General features: G+C 38.7%; 1 protein-coding gene across 1 annotated transcript; it reads left to right on the plus strand.

The window, feature by feature from the left end:
* Nucleotides 1–1,415: 1,415 nt before the first annotated feature.
* vegfaa (vascular endothelial growth factor Aa) lies at nucleotides 1,416–16,243 on the plus strand. Its single transcript, XM_077527778.1, has 7 exons — nucleotides 1,416–2,094; nucleotides 3,312–3,354; nucleotides 4,670–4,866; nucleotides 5,855–5,931; nucleotides 6,016–6,048; nucleotides 11,451–11,582; nucleotides 13,332–16,243. Exons 1-7 carry the CDS (start codon nucleotides 2,029–2,031, stop codon nucleotides 13,351–13,353), a joined length of 570 nt encoding a protein of 189 aa, XP_077383904.1. The 5' UTR covers nucleotides 1,416–2,028; the 3' UTR covers nucleotides 13,354–16,243.
* Nucleotides 16,244–16,929: the final 686 nt, after the last annotated feature.

Here is a 16,929-nt window from a genome sequence, read left to right on the forward strand (position 1 = left end):
CTTGATTTGTGAGCATTTGCCTATAGCCAATAAAACAGCTGCACAAATCATAGATAATTGTCATGATGAGAAGAGTCAGGGTTTGGTACTTGAGAGATATTTGTACTGATCTTGAGCGTTCACTCAAGGCCGAAGGACAGCTGATGCACACACACGAAGCAGCAAGACAAGTGGGCCAGGAACCATGGAAACTATGTGGAGTAGTTTTAGTGGCGCACTGTACCATCTCGCGATAAAATGGTCGCACTACTTTGAATGGAAGCAAGTCAGACAAATGTTAGTTGACATCCTCAAAATGAAAGGTTAGCTTGCTAAAACAAACTTAAAAAAAAAACATAAAGCTTAAATTAACTAAATTGTGTGTTTATGTGTATGTGTTGAGAGTTTCTCTAGGTTTTGTGACAGCACTTTACAGTCAGTCGTAGAATGTGTTTTTGCCTAAAATGCTTGATTCAGTGTCATGGAATTAAAAAATAAGAAATGTACTTAAATGATATATTATTCAGCATTCTATTGAAAGTGAAATAAATGTTTGTATAGCAAAAAAACGAGTTCATGAACATACTTGAAGGGATAAATTCAGTCCAAAAGCATTTGTGAATGTTAATGTGGTATTTATTAGCTGTTAATGATACACAAATGCAAAAGAGTATAAAATGATGGAAATAAATGTTCTTTCCTATTGCCATTATTTTGTGCATTTGAAAGGAAAATCTGTGTCCAAAAGTGTGCATACTTCTTCAGATGCATATTAATTGTTTGATTACGTTTTTTTTTAATAGTGTTGTAGGTCCAAAGTTACCAGGATGTCTTCGAATGCTACATTGTTTTCGCCAATATTTCCAGGAATAAGAATAACTTTCATAAACAAAGACAGTGCCAAAAGGATGGGTGAGTACTGATCGGGGCGATACCAGCTTTATTTCAAGTTATCGGTACTCGCTACTGTCCTCTTGTGTCCGTTTTATGATCAGGAACTAGAAATTAGAAGAGCAGAAAATTGCCATTAATTTCATGCAATTTTGAGGAAAATACTTAGTTGGGATGTCTTGATCTTTCTTTTAAAATTATCTGTCTTTTTTTATGTTTCGAAACAGCACGTATAAACAGTGGTATCTGTACTTTGTATCGGTGCAGTGTCTACCTGAGTTGGGTACTTGTACTGGTCTGAGTAAAAGTGGTATTAAACATCCCTAGCAAATATTAAAATATTATAAATATTATCACAGTGTCAGTGATTATTTATTTGTTTATTTATTTACGTGGCCAGGACATTGTTAATTGTGCCAATAACTGTCCATTTTCAGACAAACTTGATGGGTGAATAATGTTACATTAATATCAGGCCAGCTCGAGCTGTTATTGGCTGTCTCCGACCGTTGCCCCGCCTCCTCCACTAGCCTTCTGCTCTCCGATGCTGCTGCACCTTTATTAATAAGCATTGCAACCCGGCTCCAAGCACCTTAGAGCAGTTAGGACGCGAGACAAGCTGGTACAGCTGAGCTAAGCCGGTGAATAGAAACCAAACAAGCACACGCAACAAACGAAGACGGCGGCTTTGGCCAAATAAGGAACAACAAAAGGCGTGAAGAAAAGGGGGAATTGGATCACTTTCTCCCGACAACCACTGCCCTGATCCCGCCACACTCCTTCATGCGGCCGTGGGAGCAAGACAACCGGCGCGTAAAGTTGCTGAGCTGAGTTGAACGTATGTGGAGGATCGACCTGTTCCCGTGTGGATTTCAGACCCCATCCCAGCGTCTTTGTCCGTGGATGAGCAATGCCTGTCGGATGGTAACATTTCCTGCGGAGTGTTGCAGCGAGGAGACGACAGCGTGACACATGCTCCCGGAAAATATTATGGATTCGCTTTCACTATAGCAAAGATTTGCCGCGGGTTTTTAAAATATTATTTTTTCCCTCTTTAGACTGTTTACTCATTCTTTTTTTTAAAGTTTATTATTATTATTATTTTATTATTATTTTAATCGACCCCTGGGATTTTTAGACTATTGTGGAGTTACAATCATGAACTTTGTTTTTAGTTTGGTACAAATTCTCTTGGCAGCGGTTCTTCACCTATCCACTGTAAAGGTGAGTTTCCTCTTACTATAATTAATAACTAGTTGACAAATTGGCAGCGTTTTATTGGCATATGTTGCGAGAAAGTCTCAAGGAAGTCAAACGTATTTATTCGAAATTGTTTGGTGTGGGCTACGTCTTCCCAGTTGGCCAATTAAAAATGTGATTCTATTTGTAACTTTAGGGGGAAATTGCTTCAATGGAAACTATAATGTAATTTATAACGTTAACTGTGGCATAATGTGCCTCGTCACCGGTGAGATGCGTATGCTACATTATGCAAGGCTCGATATCAAAATATTTCGACACAAAATCCCTTTTATTTGCCACATGTGCAATTACACAGCGAACATTATTCCCTGGATTAAACTCCTCCCAGCAACCTTGCTGCCTTGGTCAAGGAACTAGAAATATAACCTAGCCAACATGTGTTTGTTTAGTTGTGGTGGGAAACCGGAGAACCTACCGGACAGCTCACGTAGTAGGAGAACATACAAAGAAGGAGGGAACAACCCCCCACCACCACCACCAAATCAGGTGTTAAAAACGGCTACGCTGGAATCGAACCAGGAACCGTCTTGAGGCAAGACTCATGCAGGCTGAAATTATTTAAAACAGCAGTAAAAAAGGCAACACGATCCCGAGCAAGATCTTCATACAATTTAGATTCGAACATCAATCATCACCTACTCTAAACGGAGACATTACACAGACATGGTTTAAATGCTCGATCGATGAGACGAGTTCATACGCGCAATACATTATTAGATCCAGTGGCTCAAGAGTTCAGTCTCGGTCATTTTTTTTTTCTCTCTCACGGTGATCCGGCATTAGTGGACACCGAGAGGTTCGGTTTCTCGGAGCCGGCCTCCGAGCAGGGTGCCAGCCTCCTTTACACCACGTTTCCCACACGCAATTTCTCACGCAATACCTTCGACCAATTGCAGCAGCCACGAGGTAAACGGATGATGCAGCCGTCGTCACGTCACCTTCTCTCACTGAGAGAGAGAGAAAAAAAAAGGTTTGCCCACGTGAGCAAACAGATACAGAATAATAGAGAATAATGCCTACTAGAAACGCCTTTTACAATTTAACAACGTGACTGAGTTATAGTATGCTGATATTTCTTCACAGGGCATTTAGGCCTACTATCATGGTCGATTCAATCATATTCATGTGCTGCACTTGTTTCAAAATGACACACGTGTGCTCCTGTGCATTTCTTGCAGACTGCCAGCATTAACAAGGGAGTGGATAAGAGTAAAAATGAAGGTAGGTGTTCTATTTCTTATTGAAATGACAGTCATAATCTGCAGTAAGGCCATCTGAACATAAGGCCACCTAGTGGACGTTTAATGAACATTTGTATCTTCATAAATGCTTCATATATGATTATATATACACATGTACAGTGTTTACATTTTAAATCGTAAATGTAGTATTTTCCCGTTCTCTAGAGGAGATAGTCAAAGTTCCCAGGATGGTTAAAGGTCTGACTTGGGACTTTGGAGTCCCAATAAAAGAGGTGCAGATTACTCTGCCGGGATATCTGTGATAATTTGCATTGGGAGGAAGTAAGTGTGGCTTTATTTGAAAGCATCTGTTGCAGCAGCAGCTTGCCAGTCAATACATCTGCAGTCAGCCTTGGTTCAGTGTCATATGCTTGTTTGTTTGACAGTAAACGCTGTTGTGCTTAGGCCAAGGTTGGACCCTTTCAATGGTGATGGATGTAGACACCGACATCATCTGAGCACAGGGTCGTGCGATTGTTACTGGGGTGATAGTGTCGGTTTGTGAAGTTCAAGAGCACGCAGGTGGCAGACTTGCTGCTCCTTTTCAAACGCTATCGCGCCACCTGTCAGATTGACAAGAACAACCGCTGGGTTTTTAGCAGTATGGATTTGGTGGTCGAATAAGGCTGTTGAACAAACGTTGAGCTAATTCGAGTCAATGGTTGGTCAGCATTTTGAATTAGTGCACAGTCAATCAATTTGAGTGGATTCTACAATTAGGATCTCAAGGGATCACGTAGTTGTCGTGAACATAAACTAAAAACAGTTAGCTCATTGACTCTCATTAAAGTCACCTGGCATTATTCCAGATACTCAGCCAACACAGAGCTTATTGGGTCACATGTCAGACATGACCTGTGGCGCCGCAGTGCCTGAGGTGAGGCTGCTCTGACCAAGCACAGGGCAGAAGTTTTGCAAAGGGTCGCTGAGGGCTCAGTCGGGTGGGCTGCTGGGTGGATTATTCTCGGCTGCTGTGATGGAAAAGCAGGGACTGAGTCTGTCATTCTAATATTGACTTAACATTTAACAAAGGATGTACTGAAAGCAATTCCAATGCCTAAAAAATGCTCCAAGAGCACCTGGTACTAGGGTTAACAGATACAATGGAAACAACAGAGGCCCCAGAATTGAACCCTGTGGAACACCATACGTTCTGTTATACATGTGTATTAATATTGCGCATATTTGTCCGACCACTTTACAATAATAAAGAAATCACACGACGTACCATCGCAACAGTCGCAAGTCGATTACTATTATTATAGTATTGAAATTGAATGTCCCCTCTTTTTCAGTTATCCAACTCACAGATGTCATCTTGAAGAGTCGATGCCAGCCCAGAGAAATGCTTGTGGACATCTCCCAGGAGTATCCGGAAGACACGGAACACACCTACATCCCTTCCTGTGTAGTGCTCACTCGGTGTGGAGGATGCTGCAATGATGAGGCGATGGAGTGCGTGCCAACGGAAACCCGCAATGTTACGCTGCAAGTGAGTTGAGGATGAACGCCGAAAATGTGAGGATGACCAATCATAGCTTACCTGTTTTCTGGAACTGAGCCGTGATTGGTTGTTAACTGAGCAACTGTGATGTCATTTTCACTCGACAGTAAGTGGCAAAATGGCCGCCCGCTTAGATGGATAAAATTGGGTGGATTTTTCTGCTTAATTCATATTCCTTTAATGCAATATTAGAATATCGTGTTTGGACTAGTGGTGGCACGCACACACAATATATTATTGTAAATAACATTTTTGGGTTGACCTTCCCTTTAATGTTCAGTTTTATCTGATTTAAAGGGACAGTGTGTATATATATTTTTTTCCATCTAGTGGTGAACTTATCGAATGTAACGACCTAAGTTCGAAGCACGCATTTTGAAGCACTAGAGAGACCATGCTTCCCAAGCCTACCACCCATTACTACAAAGTTCTTCTCCTCCAGCGTGACATATATAATTAGCCATTACTAGACCTTACTAGGCCTGCGATTATATTAAATAAAAATGTACATTGCTGTGATAGAACATTTTTTGTATACTATTGAAATTAACATTGGTATTTTAAAATGAATGAACATTGGAAAAGAAAATTCTAGAAATTCTACACACTGTCCCTTTAATGTGAAAATTGTCAGACCACTTTCCGCACGCTTTTCTAGAGCGACAAATTTTCTTTAGAGCAGAGAAAGTGAATCTGCAAGAAATGGCATTCCAAATATGCTTGTTTACTTGACCGTAATGTTTCCAACCATATCCGTGTGGTCAAAGCTTCTCCCGGCTTCTGAACACGCGAGCAATTTGGCATGCAAGGTGGTCGAAGAAGCATGATTGCGCAGACGTTCACGTCTTCAAGTCTTTCCATGAGGGAGTGGCGAGGTCATCGGGTTTATGCACGTGTCCCGAGCAAGCAACCTTGTGGAACAGTTGATATCTTTAAGCTTACCCATTTCTTTGTCATGTCCTGTTTTTTTTCCAAGGTAATGCGGGTCAGATCAATGGTTACGCAACATAAAATTCAGATGAGCTTCACAGAGCATCAAAAGTGTGACTGCAGGTGAGAGAGTCTGTTTTTATTCAATTTCATCACAAGAGCAAAAAAAAAAGCAAAATCTAATTTTCACGTTATTTTTCATTTTAGATTAAAGCCTGAAGTTCAAGCAAAGCAAGAATAGTAAGTATGTTGTGTGTGTGTTTATGTGTGCGTGTCAAGGGGGATTACGGGTTAGTTGAAGATTTTTTTTCTAAAGCTCTATGATTTTGCTTGGATGTGTTCTTGTGCTAGAAGTAAAGCAGACTTGCATATTTTCCCCACTGTGTCAGATAGTTTGGCTAAAGATTAATGAATGGTTCCGTCTAGCATTGACATAATACCACAAAATAATGGAAATATTTCTAATTTAAACTTTTAAATGTGATAGACATTGAATGGTCCTCCATTAGGTGGCAGAAGGTGCAATCATGATGTTTATTCATCTGTTGCCATTCATACAGCAGAATAAGTCATGGCTTCCTGTGAGTATATGAGCTTTGTGTTCAAACTTAGTTGTGAGTAAATTGAGACGAGCTCACCATTACTTCAGTCAGTATTTATACCTTTTGTGACATTTTCGTTTGGTGGTGTGCTGTGAGATATTTCTAATGTCAAATGGCTGCCTTAAACCAGTCAAGGTTGGGAAACATTGCAATAGTTCCTCTCACTTTGTCAGGAAGCACATTTGGGACATATTTTGGTTGACCAAAAAGTGACATGTCCAGCCTTAGTGCTACAATTTAGGAATTCCAACACATGCAATCCAGGCCAAGTGCGCGCTTCAGATTCTTTTGTGTTCGAAGTTAGGGATGGGCAGTTGACTTAATAATCTCCTTAACTGATTGTTCGGAACTCTGTGTCATAGTGGAGGTGTGCATGGATGCACTTCCCTGATCATGACAGTCTTTTTAAGACCCCCAAAACTGTGATATTAATTATGGACCATCAATTCTTCTTAAATATCAAGGACATTATAAAAACTCCACAATTCCAAATTAAATTTTGTAGCAGCAGTAACTGGTTAAATGATTTAGTTTATTAACGAAAGTAACACTTGTCATAATCACATGCTACATAAACATTGACATTAGGGATGTAACGATAAGGGCAATATTGTGATATCGTGGTATTAAAACTTCCACAATATTGTCGTCGTCATGTTCACAATATTTACACATCTGTTAAAAAAAAGTCAGGTTGATTTCCATTTGTGCAGTTCTAGCACCCTCTAGTGGCTGGTTTATTAGTGCAACTTAATTTTCATTAGGGATGTTTTGGCCTTCTATGTTTAAAATCTATGCTAATTGTCAGATGAAGGGGAACCTAATTTGCTTGTGAAGCGATCATTGTGTGCTTGCATTAGCAAGAAAGTGCCTCAATATTGTTATTAGAGATTGTAGGTGGTTATACGCATTGCTATTATGTACAAAAGCACAATATTGTGCTTTTTTTTTTAGTATGAACTTTTTTTTTTTTAAACAATATTGTGATCTTATTTAAATATCGCCACCCCCACAATATCGTGATAATTATCGTATCGTGATATCGTATCAGGATATCGTATCGTGATGTTTGGATATCATTACATCCCTAATTGACATCAACAAGAATGTGATGAAAATGAATTGTCTGAAAGTGCAGTAAGTCAAGTCTTTCATAAATATAAGAAAAATCTTTAAATTCACGTGAACATCATATTTCAAGAAAACAGTAAGGTACACAATTATGGCCTATTAAAATTCTCTTTTTTTAATGAATTTATGGGAAAATTAGATATTAAAATAATCGATCCATGGTTTATGAATTGATATCAAAGTCCAAAAGGAAAATCTTTTCAATATTTATTTTTTTATTTTATTTTTTTAAACCAGCCCTCAGTCAAGGAATGCTGATATTTTGGAGTCGATATTCACTTTCACTAAACGGGAAAATATTGGTGACAAAATAAATAAATAAACACCATCTCCAACTCTTAACTTTGTTGAAATGTCTTGAGGCGTATATTTGTTCAACAATTTTTCAGATTTGTAAAATGTTGTTGAAAAAAAAAAAAAATTTGACATTTGACATCTCTGTTCCGAAATTCTAAGAAAAGTTCAGGGAGCTCCCAAGGTCATCAGCATGTCATTAAAAAATGAAATGAAAACTTAAACTGGTTTCTACAGTAAATAAAGTGTTCCAAAATTTCCAAATATCTGAAATGTTAAATTTTCACTTAGTTTTAATTTCTAGCAAAAACAGAAGATGCAGAGAGTTCCCAGGGTCAGCAGCATTTTTCATAAAGTGAACTGAAAGTTTCAATCAATATTTCCCCAAAGTTAACACAGCTTTAGATTGATCTATGTCAGATGAAAAAAAAAAAAAAGACCAATTGCGATATTTGTCAAAATGCTTTATATCAGGGCTGATATTCAGTCTATTTCTAATTCATACTGTATACGCGTGTAGCATTTTTCAATGCCGTATCCTGGTCTGCCACTCGTCTTTTTTTACGGCAGCGTTTGTTTCACGGTGTGGCAGTAACAGTGGGAGTGACAGAGGCACCGTCTGCAGCCTGCAGACCACCCGCTGCTGACTGCGCTCTGACTCCAGTTGCACAAATCTAACTACCTCCCCAGTCTAATTGTAGCAACAGGTGTCAGGCACTTAATCTATTTTTACTTCTAGTGCCACAAATAGAGGATGAAAAGAGTGATGAGCGGAGACCTTGTCGGTTAAATCAGTCGACACAAATCACTGTCTTTCGATAACTCCGCCGTCGTCACTTCATTTTCGGGTCAGGTTTTGAGACTCACATTGTAACATGCAGCAGCGGTGTGCACACTTTAAATCGGTCAGTCAGTGAGTGTGTTATTTAGAGTGCAAGAGCATGAACAGGTCCGCATAAATCATTCACGTCTGACTTCCCTACTTAAATGACAAAGCAGAAAAATACTCTGCAAAGAAATGAAGGTGAATAAGCAGTAGGTCAAGCTATATTTAAATAAAACTCCACCTCTCACAGTCAATCCATGCGGACGCATTTATTAATACAGTGACATATACATGTATCCATCTTTCCCACCTCTAACTAGGTCAGGTTTTTAAAGCAGATAAGGGCGAGCGTGCGACCTGTTTTTACGACAGCATCTTAAAAGTTGAAGTATTTAGAAGTCAAGGAGCCATGAGATCTGATTACCAAAGTCAAATCCTTTTGTTGTGAGGCTGAAGTGACCTAAGCTTCACTATGCCGTGTTGGAGGCTTGCCTGTCTCTGTGCGCAGTCAGCTACTAAAGAGGATGCACTCTTTCATCTTTGGTCACAGGGACATACTGTACGTCCAGTTTCACCTCCACGATTTGGATCAATAACCCCCCACCCTGCTAATGACGAGACTCGATGAGAAAGCAGAGGCACTAGTGGTTGATTAGTTTCTTCTTGATTTTTTTTTTATTGATTTTGCCAAGCACCAACCTGCCAGGATGCCCTTCGTTTGCCTTTAATTCCACTTCAGCACTAATGGAGAGAAATGAAGGAAAAGTTTTCTATGATCAAATCTCTAACGTGTATACTCTCATCTGGTCTGTTTTGTCCTGCCCTGATAATTGTTTGCTGCTCTTGCGGCGCATCTTATCTTCTGTCGTGTCTCCTTTTGACTTCAATGATAGGTGTATTTAGAGGCAACAGTCAAGTCTTGCATAAATATAAGAAAAATTCACCGCATGGATTTTTGTAGCCTTGAGGTTTAACTGATAAGTAGAATGCTGTGGGTCATTAAGCATCTGTTTTCAGACAGACGTTTGCAAATCTGATACAGAATTGATCACAATGCCTGGACGTGAGACAAAGCATTCCTCTTTACAGTCTCACTATATCCACCAAACAAGCACAATATATCAAGTTAGTTCTTTGTTTTGTCTCAATGGTGACCTTGCAACTTGGGAGAGCACTTTAACAGATAACGTGACGACTTCAATGTCTAGTTCAAATTAATTAACATTGTATGCCTGCTACAAGTATAAGCTATATATGATCCCTTTGTTTTCATTGGATATTGTGTACAGTATGTTATGTACAGGGTTTGGAGGGTTACTTTAAAAATGTATTTCGATACAGTTACTATAGTTACCTGTTATAAAATGTAGCTAGCAACGTAAACCGAGTAATTACTTTTGAATTACAATACCAAAATATGATATACATTTTTAGATTTGTATTTTGATAAAGTCAAATCAAATGAATTGTCTCATAAAAACTATGTATTCATATTTATTTATTTAAATTAAGAGTGTGGTTGCGGGCCACTCCCAACTTTCTAATCTTGCTCTAGATTGAGAGCTGGATAGTTAGCTAGCTAGATAACTATGATAGCTATCTTGCCAGCTAGACAGCTAGCTAGCTAGCTCGCTAGATAGATAGATAGATAGATAGTCGTTGTTATAACAAGTGAAAGGTAAAAAAGAGGAATTAGCTTCAATCCCCCATCTCATACACACATGCGCGCACACACGTGCAAACTTTTGATAGGATAATATGTGACGCAAACAGCGAAAAAGACTCATTGTTTTTTCCCGGTGACAAATTTAGCAGATGATATTGATAATATGGTGTTTAAATAGTAAAGCTGTGGGTGATTGATTCGTAACAGGAAGTATTTAAGCTGCAGCCGTAGGGCTATAGCCTGCTAGCTTCTCCATGGTAACAAGCCGTTCCGGATGAGTTTGACAGCTCACACCTTTGTTTGTAAATTTTATAAGCCAAAATGGTGACCATCCATTCTCTTTGAGTCACTTTTGAACCTGACCAAGCTAAAAACACAGGTAACCAGCGAGTGAACTGTCTGATTTACTTGTTGGCCAACAAAAACCTTACGTGGGACGACCACTGAGCAAACTGAAAGCTTGTTTGGCCAACAAGTTTGAGAGCAGAGTCGAGGAATTGACTGCATTTTCTCTCTCGTCGCATTAAAAGTCCAATCGTGTAAAATAATCTCAATTTTAAATAAATGTACCTGTAATCTGATTACGCGTTTTTTTTCGGTAACTGTAACGGAATACAGTTTATATTTTTTCCTGAATAAATAACGCTGGTACAAGCTCCTTCAACAAAGTGTGTCACTTGATACTGAAGCAAAATAACAAAATCAATCTAATAAACAAGTATTTTCAGCTTGACATGACATAAATTTATTGCAGAAGCCTTGGCACTCACCGTGTCATTTTACACAAATACACATCGTGACCATGTATGAACTTGTGTCATTCCTGGAGGAGATGAGACAAAGGTCTTGTTATGCGGGGGCCAAAGGGCACAAGGATCCCAGAGTTGCTGGATTAGTCCAGTGCTGAAATGTCAAATCTGAGCCACAAATCTTGTCTGCGCATACATTTTCTTCACTCAGCAATCTTGATCAATAAGCCGATGAGGGGCGGGTTGGGATATTGCAGGCATTTGGGATTTTGGGATTTTGCATGAGTGTCTGTGTCTGTCCTTTCTGCCGAATTCGCTCTGTAGCTTAGATCTCTCTCTTTCTCTTTTGTCTCTCCTTTTTGCTTCCCTTGCAGCCAGTGTGCGCCTTGTTCAGAGAGAAGAAAGCGCTTGTTTGTGCAGGACCCTCTCACCTGTAAATGCTCCTGCAAATTCACACAATTAGACTGCAAGTCCAGGCAGCTTGAATTAAACGAAAGAACTTGCAGGTTTGTTTACCATACGTACGATAAACAACGTGTCTTGAAAAAAAATATATATACATATCCCGGCTACTTAGATCTTCACCAGCTGCTGTGCTTAAGCATGCCATCGCTTGCTTTTTGATGTTGTGGTGTACTTGTACATGAATGTTGCCGTTTCCTTCTTCCCAGTGCTTGCATTGTCTTGTCGAGTGCTATTGAGACTCTAATTAGCATTGAAACAAATTGTTGTGGTCATTGATTATGACTTGTCATTTTAATTCAAAGATGTTGCATAGAATTGGGTGCACAAGATTGTTATTCATGTTCAGACTCATTTTTTTAATCGCAAGAATCCCAGTTCCATTTTATGTTTAGTTTGTCAACAAGAATCATTATTAATTTAAGAATCTGGTATCTTCCATTTTCCAGTTAAATTCATGCATAATCATAATCTCAGCTATGCATAATCATGCAAAATCATAATCATAAACTCAATCACCAATCTCAGATTGGTTCCACCAAATTAGGCCCAAAAAATAAAATCAGTTTGGCACAAATGGTATATTTACATAGAAATGTTGTAGCGTTTGCATGCATTTATGTATCAAGTTTTATGTGTGGATGAAAATGCTGATAACGCTTGCCATGTGCATGCCCATCAATTGCTTATTCTCCCCGTCTCATCATAAAGTGTACAGTGGACACTTGCATATTTGCAGTTTGACATAGGTGAACTTATCCACCATTATTCACAAAAATCTCCTCTTATTAACATTTTTTTTTAGATGGGGTTGGAAAAAAGTTTTGTTGTGGCAATTACAATGAGCCTGAATTATTCGCAGATTTTTGCTTTTCTTGTTCAGGCTGGTTCCTATGCCACGAATAGTGATAGTCACATTATATTATGTAAACTTCTCTGGAGTAGTACTAAAAATATCATACAATCGTAAATAGCATTTAATGTAAGTTATCACAGTCACACAAACAAAAATACTTTAGATTTTTTTTGTTGACAAAATTGAAAACACATAATACAGATTCATTCATGACTGTCCATTTTAAAGAATATTTACACATTTCCAAATACATTGATAGCCATGTTGCTTGATTTATTTATTTTTTTATTATGCTGATGTACCATCCATGAATTAGCATAATTCAGTTGAGTAAATGTAGAGTCGTCCCCATACCTCCATGAGGTCCACACCCCAAACGAGAGGTAGTCGGACAACAGCCTGTAGTTAACAAGGGTACACGACCTCCTGTGACCCAGTCACTTATATGACCTCAGAGCTCCCTGGGCCCCCCACACTGGGCCCCACACACTGATCTGGCTTTAGAGAGCCCCACACATGTCAATGAGGTAGTGGGAGTTCAGATCCCTTCAATTTACAGTTCTAGTTATTAATGATGCTGGCGTTGATCCAAAACCCCGTAAGTCACAATTTGACAATATAAACTTTTGATTGACCAATCAAAAGTGTTGAAAAAGATTTTTCTCTTTGATGATGCAATGCTAATTGGTTGAAAAGTGACGATTATGGAGGTATAAGGTTTTGGCCCAATGCTAGCAATGATCATTTGCTATGAAGCTTTAAACGAAAAGGTAGAAAGCCATACAACCTCGACCCAAATCACCCTCACGCTCCATCCTTTCTTTCTGCCTGGTCTCGGAATATGTTTATTTGCATGCACTATGTATTTGCAAGACAATACAAGTAAAACTACCATGTCTCCAAAGATGTAATCATATTTCTGTGTCTTCTTCTGCAGATGTGACAAACTGAGGAGATGAGACCAGGAGGTGCAGACTACACTGTTATGAAGGAATTGTTTATGCCACAGCACTTTGAAATCTGAGGATGCATTCCCTGAAAGGACACTCAAGGACAATGCAAGACAGGACGTTCTGCATTCTGATCTTGCCACTGTCTCTTTTCCACCTAACGCTATTAATATATATATATATATATATATATATAAGTGCATATACTCCAAGTACAGTACATTAACAGTATGTATTGCTGCTACTATTTAAAACGAATGCGCTGTCAGCGTGTGAATGGGAAATGTGACAGAGCTCCTGGGTAAAATTGGGGAGAAGATATTTTATTTTATGTGAGACTTCACTGGATGCTGGTCTGCTGTGGATATGAACCTGAAACACGTCCGACTTTCTGGAAAATTCGGTGACCACAAATTCATCCATTGATGCCGACAAACGCCGAACTTGCCCTAGTGGGGGCAACTGGATTTGAAAATAACGATGGGGGATACCTGCGGCACTTGAACTGTATGGCAGGTTTCTGAACTTGTTCTCCTCTGTGACACGATTAGACGTTTTGTCTGTACTGTAGGAAGCGACAACACTTAATGTGAGAATATAACGACATAATATGACACAACTGCTGACACAGGTTACGTGCTGTGGTGACGAATAATGTGACCTTCTTCCCAAATAGAAGTTCAGTGACGATGGCAAGATCCACAAAAGTTTGCCAAGTAAGTTTGATAAAGAATTAGCATTAATGCTAGCTTGAAAGAGAAAGTTTTGTCAGGGTTTCAAGGTATCGAACCACTACATGTCTGGTCCTGCCTCCATCACATAACTTTTTTTGGGTTGGAAAATATTTTTTTTTTTTTTATTGATATGCAGAGTTTATTATGGTTGTTCCATGCCAAATCACCTCCATAAAAATCGGGAATTTTAACCAAGCAGATTTGGATTTTAATAAAACTTGGTGTACATGTTGATCGTGACGGTGCCATATTAAATCTCAAATTTTAGGTCAATCAGAGCAAGGGTTTTGGCGCTACGGCCCACCAAATTTGTTGGAAAGGGGATTCAACAAGTATTCATATTCAACTTTCAATGAATATTCAATGAATTTCTTAAGACATGGATACTTTGACTCCTTATTGCTGTTAAAAAAAAAAAGATTACATCTCTGAAACTTTGATATGTTTTGGAGAACTTGTGAGAGATCACGTTTTATGAAAAATTTTGCTAAGAATGACCTGTTCCATTTCAAGGTCAAATTATAGGTCAAAAAGGTCAAGTTGCTAAAATATGCACCAATCTTCTAGACGATTGAAGATTTGGAATCCTCGTTGAATTCCCTTTGCAACCGTACCTGTTTTGTAAACATTGACCCAGTGTTTTCTGAGATATGAGGGTTCAACAGGTGGCCACAACCCATTTTGCCATAAAAAATAAATCAAAATTTGGTGGACCATACCGCCAAAATCCCTGCCCCGATGGACCTAAAATGTGAGATTTGATGTCACGCCATCACTATCAGCAAGTAGACCGAGTTTCATTATAATTCAAATCTGTTTGGTTAAACCCATTGGGTGATTGTCATAGAACAATCCATTATTTGTATTTTTATTTAGAAATTGTGTTAGTTTCACAACATGTGTTGAGACCATGCAAAAGGGATATTAATGTAGGTATACACGACAAAGGGTATCGACTAGATGAACTCATAGGTCAATCTAGAACCCCTCAACCTTGCTGTTTTTCTATTTAATGGCTTTGTCTGTGTTCCAAAGAAATAGCCACGCCTCCACAGCAGAGCAAGTTCTTGTTAATAACGTCTGTATATACTTACTGGATATCCCTTTTTCAAATAGACTCCATTTAATTTATAGAATGTGTTCAGTATTCTGTATTATAATATTTATATTAATTGTTACAGTGATTTTCGTTTCCCCTCCCTTTCAATCTGCCTTGAGATTGAACATGTTTGACTGTGGATTTTTGCTGGGTGAAAACAAAGCTCTGACATTCCTGATTTCAAACAAGCTATGTTACTCACCAGCCAAACGGGGGCGTGAAGTTTCCGGAGGGGTTGGAGTCGGAGGGAGTGGTCATAATGGGCATTTGACCGATGGAAACCCCAGTCACAAGTATGTGCGTGTGATGCACCAGCACAGGTGCTTTTCATTTTGGACGCAGGACTCGGGCAGCAGACATGTGGTTTTGCACTTTGCTTGCCCGCAGACACGTCATATGCAGGACTGAAGGAGTCTAGTTGCTGCTGCCGCTCAGCTCGGACCGAATTGTGTGAAGATTCTTGTCTGGGTGGGCTCTAGTGGAGGGGTGGTGAACTGGCACTGCACTTTCTCTGGCTTTTCTGACAAGCACAAGTGACACTCCAGGATTTTGTTTAAGCAGGAGGTCACAAGTAAAAGTCGACTTTGCGTTTTAACTGTTACCATATGAGGTCAACTCGCTTTCAGAGTTCAAATAACTGTGCTGTATGTAAAACAAGCAAACAAAAGAAACAGATTGACAACATGACATGCGCAGCACTAGATGCAAAATCTGCTCAATGACGTCAATTACACAACGAAGCTTTTCTACCCCTTGCAACACTGTTCTTTATCAGCCATGTGAGCCAGCAGTAAGTCCTGATATTGCCACCCTCAAACTAAAGTCCTGAGACTGAGTTCACTAAGACTATCAGCTGGGTCAGAGCCAATGCCTCTCAAGTCCTCAGTTGATGAGAACATTCTTTTTGTATTTAAATGAACAAAATTGTCTTGAGTTTGTACAGCCACATTTTTTTTTTTTTTTAGCATATTTTCACATTAATATATTTATTTGTGCGGTAAATTCTTTTACAATATTAATACTCTTTTTGTTGTTTCTAGTGTAACTATTAAACATATTTATTTTTAAAATACATTGTTTTGCTTTTTGTCATTTCTGCTTTTAGATTTGAACACATGGTGTTACAGCCATTTTATCCTTTTAACTATATCTACAGTAGCTCAGAGAATATTTTCATTATCAATGACCGCCTGAAAATATGTTTTTTTTTGGGCCATTCTTCACCTGCACAGTGAAGCACTGGCAGTCATTTATGTAGCATTTGACTGAATATGACATAATTTTAACTCATTCACTGCCAGTCCAGGACAAAAAAAAATCTTTGACGTCTAAAACCGTCTATGGCAGTGAATGTGTTAAAGTTGGGTGTCCACATGTTTTGAATATTCTTGGAGACTACACAAAAGTTTTTTTTTTTTTTTAACTATGTGTAGTAAACGCTGCAATTTACTGTTGTCGCTTTAATACCAAGTTGATGCATAACGAAAAAGCTTTTTTGCACATTGTTTTATTGCGTGTGTAGGAAAAAAATGAATCTTTGACGTCTAAAGCCGTCTATGGCAGTGAATGTGTTAATGAGCTTTAATTTTCTTATGTCATAACTATTATTAAGAGTTATTGTTTAGCATCAGTAATAGGCCTTTTAGGACTTCACCCAAAGATAATTGGAATAATTATTTCAACTAAAAAAAAAAAAAAAAAACTTTAAAAAAAAGTGGGTGCATACATGTGTGCCTCTGAGGAAGCCATTTT

The sequence above is a fragment of the Festucalex cinctus genome, chromosome 7 (assembly GCF_051991245.1).
Source record: "Festucalex cinctus isolate MCC-2025b chromosome 7, RoL_Fcin_1.0, whole genome shotgun sequence".
Lineage (NCBI taxonomy): Eukaryota > Metazoa > Chordata > Actinopteri > Syngnathiformes > Syngnathidae > Festucalex > Festucalex cinctus.

Bases quoted from the DNA above. Each gene is read 5' to 3' on its own strand.
- vegfaa (XM_077527778.1), top strand. From the start codon at position 2,029: ATGAACTTTGTTTTTAGTTTGGTACAAATTCTCTTGGCAGCGGTTCTT. The intron at 2,095-3,311 runs GTGAGTTTCCTC...CATTTCTTGCAG, and splicing joins TTCACCTATCCACTGTAAAG to ACTGCCAGCATTAACAAGGG. The intron at 6,049-11,450 runs GTAAGTATGTTG...CTTCCCTTGCAG, and splicing joins GTTCAAGCAAAGCAAGAATA to CCAGTGTGCGCCTTGTTCAG.